The 11716-nt window shown below is 42.6% G+C and overlaps 1 protein-coding gene across 2 annotated transcripts in view; it reads right to left on the bottom strand.

Moving 5' to 3' along the window:
* Nucleotides 1-1537: 1537 nt before the first annotated feature.
* The window catches only part of IARS1 (isoleucyl-tRNA synthetase 1), a 74959-nt gene continuing 64780 nt past the window's right edge, over nt 1538-11716 (bottom strand). For both annotated transcript variants that reach the window (XM_011771201.2, XM_011771202.2), the window contains exons 32-34: nt 8238-8381; nt 7443-7595; nt 1538-2060 (exon numbers count right to left, since the gene is read on the bottom strand). In XM_011771201.2, coding sequence (XP_011769503.2) covers nt 1978-2060; nt 7443-7595; nt 8238-8381 — 380 coding nt within the window. In that variant the 3' untranslated portion in view covers nt 1538-1977. The remainder of the gene's footprint in view (nt 2061-7442; nt 7596-8237; nt 8382-11716) is intronic.

Genomic DNA, 11716 nt, shown 5'->3' with positions numbered 1-11716 from the left:
TGTTTCCAGTACAGTACTGTGTGTAAAGAAATTTGGCCTTGCCCTTGGGATGTTATGCTACATAGGAATGCCTTTGTTTACCTGGGGATCCTGGGTCATACTGAATAGCCTTGACAATACGATTTATGGCTGGGGTGGGACAAATCTATATGGTCTTATAGTGGTGGGGTATAACACATCAAAAATACCAACGTGATTCAGGGTGGAGGTTTTGGGTCATGCACTATCAGCTGACCTAGAGACTGATTAACCACATGGACAATCAATCATGGATATGTAAAGCACCCTCAATAAACACTCTGGGTTCCAAGGCTTGGGTGAACTTCCCTAGCTGGCAATGCTCTGTGCATACTGTCACACATTGATGCCAGTAGAGTAATGCTTTCTGACTTCAGCTGTCTTTGGTACTTCTCCTGGGCTCTGCCCTCTCCTCTTCCTTTGGCTGATTTTGATCTTTAACATTTCCCTGTCATTAACTGTAACCATGAATACAAAGCTTTCATTGAGTTCTGTGAGTCCTTCTAGCAAATTATCTAACCTGAGGGTTGGTTTTAGGAATCCTCCAGGCTTAGAAGTACTCGCCTTCCATTCACTCTGACTTCTACCAACCAGTCCCTTTGTACCTTCCAGATGCCAACTGTGGCGGGGTGGGGTTGGGGGTGGGAATAAAGAGAGTTGCTTAGCAACATGGAAATGGGAGAAGCCATAAGGCTTCCCAGTGTTGATGTGATCTTCCCTATTTCTAGGCCTCTTCCACCTTTCATCCCAGTGGTAACTGGTGCTGTGAATTCTGAAATGTAAATAAGTTTATTAGTTTCTCCATTGATTTAGAATTGGGGTTTCCTGGGTCTACCAAGTTAGTTAACACCATCTATCTGCTTTCCAACTCCCCAAATTCTGGTTGTTTCCTCTATTTTCTCCAACTTGTGGGTTTTTGTGTGAATGCATCTGCTGTAGCAGCCATAGGGATGCACCATTCAGATCTCCCTTCAAAGTTATCTGATGTGAAGAGTGCAGTTGGTACTTTCAGATCCATCAGGGCATTTGTGCAAAGGCCACGCTCCCCTTGGTCTCGAGACACTGACTTGAGGAAGTCAGCGGAACAAAGCCAGGCTATTTCTACCCAATTCTGAACTCTACTAAAAGGAATCCTTGCCTGGGAACTCTCCATTGGCCTGACCGACTTTGTCTTAGAGTTGCACTGCAGTCTGAGTTTTTGCTAATCAATCTTTGTTTTCTCTTGTTACAGGTGTCAGACCCACACTGGAGTCTGAAGGCTCTCTCGACCTACGCCTGGCTCCATCTCTGGTTTATCCTCCAGTTGTGTTTCCTCTAATAAATTCTTGCACATCTAACTTTGTCATGTCATCTGCTTCTTTGAGGACTCAAATGATCACCCAGAATTTTGGGAAGAAGTTTTATTAGATATCTAGTCCACTGTCTTAACACAGAAACCACTGTGAAGTTTTTACGTTCTTCAAAGATGACACATTTCAAGTTTCATCTATCTGTGGGAGAATGAATTACTTTCAACACATTTATATCTGAGTTTGTTTATTGTTCTGATTTACTGAAACTTAAAATATTCCATCAAATAATCCAGGAAAATCCAGGTGGCAGAAATATATAATATGTCCATTTCATCAAGAGGTCTCAAATTTTAAGAGGCCAGAAAATGATATATATACTATGCCATTTAAATCACTTCTACCTTCTATACTGAAGAACTCAAGTATAGAAATAAACTGTGGTGCTGAGGTAACACTGTAACCTGCTCCCAACATGACTGCATAGGTGTCTAAGGTTAAGTGTGAAGATTACTGTGAGGTCTCAAGTTACTTAACTCATCAATCCCATTTGTATTTCAATCCAAGCAGCATATTTTACATGCACCTGAAGGAAACATCTTCAGTGTGTTCATGTGTGTGTCTATGTGCAATCAGGGAAAGGCTGACTGAACAACACTGAAAGGGCATGCTAGAAGTCTGCTGTTGTTGGTAATACAGAAACATACACAGTCTTCATATTCAAAGTCTTCACGGGGATGTCTTCTGTAATTTCTAGAATGGAAAGAAAAAGTTGAAAAAAAATCAGTATTTTACCTATTGGGGGTGAATATTTAAAAAAAAGTTAACTGCTGTGTAGTAAGGAATTTGGCCTTAACCTAAGAGTTCTGCCCTTTGCCCCAGCTCCTGAGTGGAATCTCTAAATCCTTGGAATTTCTTAGTAGGAGTCTTTGTTTCTCATGGTGGGCACATTCACCAAACCTGACAGTTGTTGCTAATGAGGTGATTCAGTGTAGTGTTGGCCACGACAGAAAGACAAAGTATACGATTTAGGATGAGGACGCTGGGTCGCATGGTATTATCAGCTGAGAAAGACAGCAATCATGCCTAGAGAATGAAACCTCAAAAGAAACTGACACCAAGGCTCAAGTGAGCTTCCCTGGTTGGTACTACAGTCTCTGGTTGTCAGATTAAGGGATGGGAGAAAGAAACATTATCCATGACTCCAGGGGTATCTCTCCCTTGCTCTCACTGGTTCTAATGTGTATCCTTTCCCTCCCCTAATTCAAACCATGAGTGTAATACCTTTCCGTGAGTCTGAGTCCTCCCAGCAGGTTACTGAACCTGAGAGTGGTTTAGGAAAATCCCTGGAACTTGCAGTTGGTGCCAGCAGTGATGGGGGTCTGATGTGGATCCTTTACTGAGTTCATAGAACCCTAACTCTGTGCAGGTGGAGTCAGATTTTGGACAGACTCCTGGAGCCTTCTGGAGGACTATGCCATCACTTCACAGTTTGGCTAACTCTGGGTACTACCAAGATGGTTATTTTTCTTCATAAACAGATACTTCCTATGTCTACAAGAAAAGCCCAGAAGCTGTGCCAACTCAGTATCCCAGATATGTGGTTTCAAAATATGATTCTCTATAATTTGAAGAACAGCTATTTTCTATGTCTGGAGAAATAAGAGTACATAATAAGCCTAGGACATGTTTGCTATGTGAGAAAGCAAGAATTTACCAAAGACAAAGGATCATGTTAAAGAATACATGATCCAATATGGCCAATAAGGAAAACTCTGAGCATCCAAAAATATAACCCAAATGCAATTGATTAAAACACAGTGAATATACCACTCAAAAAGAAAACAAAGAAAAGAGAAAATTTAAAGTTATCTGCCTACTGTGGAGCATTTTGCTTCTAGTCAGATCTGAATTTAAAGCAAACAGATGAGCTTTCTTTAAAAATAGCTCTTCTCCTACCTAGCAGGCAATCCCAGATGTGAGAACACTCTCAAAGCTACTTCCTTAATCGATAATCACAGGACCTGGAGATGATGTTTAGAGTTTAGTGGAGCAAGCAAGAAGACATTTAAGAGTTTCTAAAATGGTCAACATTTTGTGGCTCTTCTAATTTATCAAGTTACTGATACTTTATGAAAGACAATTCTGAGAGAAAAGGCATAATGAAAATAAAGCTACAGACACTAGATTGGAAAGATACTGAATTAGAAAAAGTTCCATCTTTGTGGTAATCTTAGGTAAATCACTAAACCTTTAAAAGCTGTCACCTACTAAACTTTTGCCTAGCTAACATCACAAAGTAAAGAGAATTTCACAGAAAGGCAGCAGAGAATACAGAAAGGTTATGTGAATTGCAGGTAGTATTATAAATACATAATTCACACAGACACGATTCTACCCCTGACCAGCTTCAATCATGCCACTGCATTTACTTGCAAGAACAAGTGAGAGACAAATGTCATCTTCAGCTCCACTGCACAACAGTACTTGGTGACCAATGGATCTGAGAGACAAGAAAAGAGTTATGAATTATCTCTAAAGTTTTATATAAGCTTATAAGAATAGAAAGCTACATTATTAGATGATCTACTACCATACCACAATGAAAGAGCCAAGTGTGTTCGAGGGAGAGTGAAAAAAGCCTTTGATAGAGTGAAAGACTCATGGACAGAATTAGCAAGACAGGAAAGGACAGAATCACCAGAGCAGGAAGGATCTTGGGTGGACGGGAAGATTCTGAAGCATAAGAGAATACGGAGCTTTGGGGGCTCTAAGCGAAGGAACAAAATCGAGGCAGGAATGTTCATGAAGACAGCTCCGGCGGAAGAGTACAGCCTGCAGACTCGTGACTTTGATGGACGATGAGGCCCGAAACTAGATGAGAGGGAAAACGACCAAGGAGAGTCACTGAAAATAAACCCAGGGAGGGAAGGAGGAACCCAAGAAGAAACAGAGCTTTAGTATTTAACATTATGACAGAAAATTTACAAGTATGATATGCAACTAAATTAAAAAAAAAAATAGCTGCACAGGAAGAAAATGGGAGAATTCCACAGGCCAAAAATAATGACTCCCATGGGGTCTGGTGGCCTAATGCTTTGGGCACTAAAGAGCTAGGAAAGCAGGGAAAGAAACGCCTCCGGTGTATACACACTGGGAAGTCCAACAAATCTCTGCTGAAGAAACTGGAACTTCCAGCAAAAGGGTCGGTCTGAGTAAGTGCCTTCACCACAAGAGAAAAAGTGAAGAGAATGTAATCGGTTAATAATGGCCTTTCAAAGATACGCCCAGGTTCTAAATTCCCAGGAGCTGTGAATGTAACTTTATTTGGAAAAAGAGGAAACAGAAGAGAAGGAGGCAACGTGACCACAGAGTCAGAGACTGAAGTGATGTGGCCACAATTTAAGGGATGCCTGGAGCCACCAGAAGCTAGAAGAATAAGGAATTCTCCCGCAGAGACTTCGGAGAGACTGTGGCCTTTCTGACAGCCTCATTTCAGTGTCTGGCCTCCAAGGCTGTGAGAAAACAAACCTGCTGACTTGAGCCACCCCGTTTGTGGAAATGTGTTGCAGCAGCCACAGACACCATACAGAGAGAACCGCCTCACTTAGCTTTGTTTTGCAGTAGGGACATACAGATCCTGTCTCCATCAGAACTCCTGGCCTTTGTGTATGACTGGGAAAGTCATAGCTTTTTTTTTTTTTGAGACGGAGTTTAACTCTTGTCATCCAGGCTGGAGTGCAGTGGCCAGGCTGGTCTTGAACTCCGCCCACCTCAGCCTCCCAAAGTGCTGGGATTACAGGAGTGAACCACCACGCCTACCCAGTCAGTCACAGCTTTCTTAACATTCTCCCTATGGTCCAAAATAATTTAGTTTAAAGTGGGTCTGGGTTGACAGTGTCTCCAAGGAACTAGACATATGCTTCTTAAAACTGGGCTTCAACAGAAACATAACAGAACAAGCAAAGCAGATGGGCAATGTAAATAGAAAGATGGAAACTCTAAGAAAGAACAGAACGGGCTGGGTGTGGTGGCTCACGCCTGTAATCCCAGCACTTTGGGAAGCCAGGAGTTCGAGACCAGCCTGGCCAACATGGTGAAACCCTGTGCCTACTAAAATTACAAAAATTAGCTGCACATGGTGGCACATGCCTGTAATTCCAGCTACTCGGGAGGCTGAGGCAGGAGAATCACTTGAACCCAGGAGGTAGAGGTTACAATGAGCTGGGATCGTGCCACTGCACTGCAGCCTGGGCAACAAGAGTAAAACTCTTGTCTCAAAAAAAAAAAAAAAAAAAAAAAAAGAAAATGGTAGAAATCAGGAGGCAGGGGTGTGGTGGTTCATGCTTGTAATCCCAACACTTTGGGAGGCCAAGGTGGGAGGATCACTTGAAGCCAGGAGTTCAAAAACGATCAGCCTGGACCTTATAGAGAGGCCTTATCCCTACAAAAAAATTTTAAAATTAGCTGGGCATGGTGGCACGTGCCTATAGCCCTAGCTAGGAAGGCTGAGGTGGGAGGATTGCTGGAGCCCAGGAGTTTGAGGCTGCAGTGAGCTGTGATTGAGCCACTGCACTCCAGCCTGCATGACAGAATAAGACCAAGTCTAAAAAAAAAAAAAAATTCAAAACACTGTAACAGAAATAAAGACTGCCTTATACCAAAAAATGTACACCTAGGGAAATCACAGTTAAACTGCAGAAAGTAAAAGACAAAGGGAAAATCTTCCGGAAACAGAGAAAAGACGCACCTCACCTGCAGAAGAACAAGGGTAAGATAAAAAAGCCAAAATTATCCAGAATGTAGCATATAAGGACAAAAGGAGGGGAAATAGGAAAAGAGAATAAGAGGCAGGATAGAGTGAGCAAGTCCATCTAAAACATGTCTAAACAAGGTGTTAGAAGGAGAGAACACTAGAGAGAATGAATAAGAGGTAAGTTGGACAAGATGTCTGGCAATTTTCCACAAGTGCCAAAAGACACAAATACTGATGCAGAAAGCCCAATAAATCCCAGGCTATCAGGTGTCACAAATAAAAGGATGGGATGGTAAAAGTTTTGAGTTGAGATGTCAAGAATGGGTATAAACAGAAAAAAGCAGATCCCACAAAGGGAAGCTGTCGGGGGAAGTGATTGCAGTGGCAGCAATATTAAAGTGAAGACGTTTGATGTGTAGCAGGATTACAGAACGAAACTCAGAGGGTAGGCTAAGGATGTCAACAGAGAAGCTGACAGAGCAGCCACAGAAGCTGAAATCTCTGAAGTGAATAGTGCTAAGTGGGAGAACGGGAGGAGGAGAAAATACGCTACCTGACACCAGCAAGTGCAAGTCGCCATCCTTAATTTCTATTTTCTAGATAATAGAATGTGGAATATGTCAACTGATGACCTAGCTCTTCACAGTTATGTGTCTCAAGGAGAAAATGCAGGTAAGCATGTTTTATAAACTCCCTTTATAAAGGGAGGTATAATGTCAGCTGTAAGTTTCCTTCAGGCTATTTTACAACCCTGTGATAATTTTGACTTTCGGGAAAAAGAACAGTTTTAGGGTCAGCAAACATGCTAATTTACCTAGAAGCATGTATTTTTAATAACATACACATGTAGTTTTTAGATTTAGCAAAAAGTAATTATCCTTTTAATTGCTATTAAAAAATTATATTATTGACTGGGCGCCATGGCTCACGCCTATAATCCCAGCACTTTGGGAGGCCGAGGCAAGCAGATCACCTGAGGTCAGGAGTTTGAGATCAGCCTGGCCAACATGGTGAAACTCCATCTCTACTAACAATACAAAAATGAGCCAGGCGTGGCGGCGGGCGCCTGTATTCCCAGCTACTCGGGAGGCTGAGGCAGGAGAATCCCCGTTGCTGGGTTGAAGCCCCGGGCCTGAACCCGGGAGGTGGAGGTTGTAGTAAGCCAAGATTGTGCCACTGCACTCCTGGGAGACAAAGTGAGACTCAGTCTCAAAAAAAATGGAAAGGAAAGAAAATTATATTATGGTAAATTTCTGGGGAAAGAATAACAAAACAAGATTACAATAGTACTATCTTACACGTATATGCTACAAATGGTTAATGGCATCAAAATCTACTTTCAACAAAAACAAAAAACTTACGGTCCATAATCTCCTTACCTTGCGTTTGGGTCTCATTCAGAAACAGCTTTAGCTTCCTGCTCCGAAGGCCAAACACCTTGGCTGCTTCATACAGAAGACCTTGGTGGGTGAGTCCATTCTGCCCAAGCGGGTTTTCAAGCAGGAGAGTGCCCACTGTCCCCATTAAACACTCTAAGGAAGAAAGAACAAACTGGATTAAATCTCGAGAGTTCACCCTCCATCTCCAATAGAGGTGGCCACTGCGGACAGCTCTAACAGGCAGTGCTGAGGCCAGCAGCGGGTCCAGGAGGATGAGTGTGACCGCTGGAGATGTGGTCCATGCAGACACAGCTCTGAATATTTCATAGAGGTGAAGGGGAAGGGGAAAAAGAAAAAGAAAAACAAAAACAAAACTTAGATAAAAGCCCAGCAGCTTGTGGGGCAGATACTCAGTACACAGTCAAGTGAGGAGCCCGAAGACTTCAGTACAAATGTGCACAACGAGGATCCTAAAATATCAGGAAAGTATACAAGTTTTCAGAACATTTTCTGCAGAAAAGAAAGTAAAATTAGAGATTAAAATGTTCTGGCACTCAAACAATTTAATTATCATTTTTACCTAACCAATTTTTTCATTTCCTAACCATGCCAGATGGATGAGAGTCTCTATAACACACCAAAAGAAAAGCCTGTGGTTGCTCCCCAAAGCAGCGGGGGAGCCCACACTTTAAAGCAATACTTTGAAGCCGACTAGAGATATACACATATTTGAATATTAAAGACAACCTCAATGCCCAGCACCCCACAATCTGCCCGCTGTGGGGAGGCACATACCTTGTGGCTCTGCATTCAGGAGCTGTAGGTTGATATACTGACAAAGAAGAGTACTAGAACTGCTGATCAGAGAGGGAGCCGATCCCGCAGTCACACAAAGTGTTTTTCCACTAAGACTCAGTAGGTCGGTTTCATTTTGTATTTCTAAAAATAACAACAACAATTCTTTCAGGGTTAATGAACAATTCAAAACTGAAGTCATTCAATTTTTCCTATTTAACTATCATGTATCTTTTTACAACAATGCTTTCCACTTAATTTCTGTTTATCAAAAGCCATTGCCTTTTCTATAAAACCAGCCTTTAATGATATGCAATGGTAGGAAATCTTAATGTTGTAAAATAAACATCATAATATTCATAATCTGAAATACAGGGCAAATTGTTTTCTCTATTTTAGTATTTTCTCTGTATAATACAGCTCCTCTTAAAATTTCCTCCTATATCAGAATCTCAAGCTTCACCACGAAAAGCTTACATTAAAAAATGCTAATTACAGTCAGAAGATGTTATTTGATGCAGGAACAGATGTGGAAAAAAGCATGATACACAGAACATATGCCGCGTAATTTCATTTAGAGAACATTAAATGTTGCTTGGGAATGCATGCACAGGCAGATGACTGCTAATGGTTGTGATACAGGACAGGCCCACAGGGCAGCCTCCAAATATTGAGTGGAAATGGCAAGTATGAGACTAGGCTGGGGCACTGGCTCAGAGGAACCTGCTGCACCAGTGGCTAGATGCCCATTCTCAGCCTAGGCCCACATGGTCTCTTCTCTCAACCACAGGTGTGGCCTTATAGGAAGTCTTCCAGGACCGGCTGGCAGAGAAAGAAGACATTTTAGGGCTCGCTGCGTAGGGCTTACTGCACAATACGCTGTACCATCCAAAGTAGACAATTACAGTCTTACGGCCCTGTTCTGACTCTGGGTAGCCCTGAAGAATAGTGATGGGTGGAAATCCTACCAATGGGCACAACTTCATTCAGTGCAGCCGGCTGGTCATTTTGCTCGGAGAAACAGCTAGGAGTAGATCTACACTGATTCACGGACACTGGCCAATAGCTGGACTAAATGAGAACAGCCAGGGACTCAAAGAACAGAATTAGAAAACTGGTGACAAGGAAGTTAGGGCAAGAGGTATGTGGACAGATCTCTTCAAATGGGCAGACAGAATGAGAATTTTAAAATGGGTGGGGCTGGGCACAGTGGCTCACACCTGTAATCCCAGCACTCCGGGAGGCAGAAAGGGGAGGACTGTTTGAGGCCAGAAGATTGAGACCAGCCTGGGCAATACAGCAAGATCTCCTCTCTACAAAAAAGAAAAGAAGTAGCCAGGCATGGTGGCATGTATCTGTACTCCTAGCTACTTTGGAGGCTGAGGTGGGAGGATTGCTCGAGCCCAGAAGTTTGAGGTTACATTGAGCTATGACTGAGCCACTGTACTCCAGCCTGAGTGATAGAGTGAGACCCTGTCTCTAAAAAATAAAATAAAAAAATTCAGTGGACATGACCTACTCTGCCGCCAGTCACTTCTGCCCTTGCCCAATGGACGGATGAACAAAGGGGCCACCCAGGCATGGGCTCCGCAACATTACTTCCATCCCTTAAGGTTGATTTTCCTACAGTTGCTACTGTGTATCCCAACTACCAACAGTGGGGACCATTACCTGAGCTTTCAATATAGTGTTATTGCCAGGAAAGACGAGCCAGACTCTCGATGGCAGCTTGGTTATACTGCAGTTTCCATTATGGGAAAAGGCAGTGATTTGGTCTTACTGGGACACACTCCTTTTGGACATGGACTTGCCACTGTCACCCATAATGCTTCGGTCAAACCCACCATCCATGGATGCGGAGAATGTCTTATTCACCAACAGAGCACTCCACATAGCATTGCTTCTGACCAGAGAATTCATTTTTCAGCAAATGAAGTGTGGCATGACATGTTAATATATATTAGCCAATTCTTATTTTTCCACTCTCTTATTTCCTTACCATATAACACGAAATATTTTAACAGGTTAACCTTGTATCTCAGTAAAGTTAAAGAATAGCAAAAAGGGGAGGTATGGCTCAGCTAGAAGAGAAATCAACATCACCCAAAGAAGGATAAGGTAACTTTCTACCTTGTTTTGGGTAGTGAAGTTAGCGTCTTTGAAGCGGTACAAGAAAGAGTTGAAAGTGTGATTTTTAAACTACTAGGGTCTTTATTTGGAAGTTAAATATGGTTTAAAGAGCCATGTATACATGTCAAGATCACAATGAGGTGAACTATGGTGGTTTCATCCTGTGTCAATGCAGCTAAGCTAAAACTATTTCCCAGGTTCTCTGTCTGACCTGGTTCTGGGTAATGGCTTGATCACAGAGAAATCTACACAGGATTTGGAAGGTAGAAGTTTAGTAACAGTCATTATGCTAAACAGGCTAACATGGGGCCCGTGCCCTTGGTTTTCTCAGGTTGCTGTGGATCTGTCGACTTGTTCAGTGGGACAGTGAGCAGCCCACGCTCCTGCCTCTGCTCTTCCAACTTCCAGGCCAGGAATGTGTGCAACTCTTTGGAAAAGTACACCAGCAGTTTCTTCTGCAAGACACCGGACTGTCAGTGTCAGATGCGGTCAGAGAGATGTGCACTCCAGCCTGTTTTTGCTTTTCTCTACTTCTCATCCTACAGTGACTTTAGGCAGAGATCCAGCTTTCCCCTGACTTACACACCACCTTGGTGGAACCCGGTTAGAGATTTTTCTCAGACCTCTAACTTGCTACCTTCTTGTAGACCTTTACTTGCTTTCTCCCACATTGCTTTTGCTTCTCCTATCCAACCTTTAATGGATACAATAGCAAACAGTTTTCCAGTGGTTCCAACAATTCATAATCCAGCAGTGAATGAGGGTTCCTATTATGCAATATCCCTGACAACATTTGAGTCTGTCAGATTCTTCTAGTTTTTGCCAATCTGGTGGCAGTTAATAGTACCTCACTGTGGTACTACCTTGAAAGTTCCTGATTACCATTAAGATGTACCCGTTGTTCCTTAGTCGGCCATTTGCATTTCTTCTTTTAAGTTATTTAAAAGTTTCTGAAAATGAGCATTCAGATTCATAAAATGAGTATTAGTTTTCTGAGGCTGCCACAGTAAAATCCCACAAACTGCAGGGGGCTAGGGAATAGAAATAAAAGAAATTTACTGTCTCAAAGTTCTGGAGGTCACAAGTCTGAAATTAAAGTGTTGGCAGATGTGCTCCCTCTGAAACCTGTAGGTGAATCCGTTTTTGCCTCTTCCTAGCTTCTGGAGGCTCCTGGCAATCTTGGTTGTTTCTTGGCTTGCAGCTGTGTGTAACTCCAATCTCTGCCTTTGTCACCACATGGCATTCTCTCTGTGTGTCTCTATGTCTTCATATGGCCACCTTCTTATAAGGACAACTGTCATACCGGATTAGGGGCCCACGCTACTCCAGTATGACCTCATCCTAACTAG

Source organism: Macaca nemestrina, chromosome 14, assembly GCF_043159975.1.
Source record: "Macaca nemestrina isolate mMacNem1 chromosome 14, mMacNem.hap1, whole genome shotgun sequence".
NCBI lineage: Eukaryota > Metazoa > Chordata > Mammalia > Primates > Cercopithecidae > Macaca > Macaca nemestrina.
Note: the sequence above shows the minus strand (reverse complement) of the source record. Positions and strands in the feature narration are given on the sequence as shown.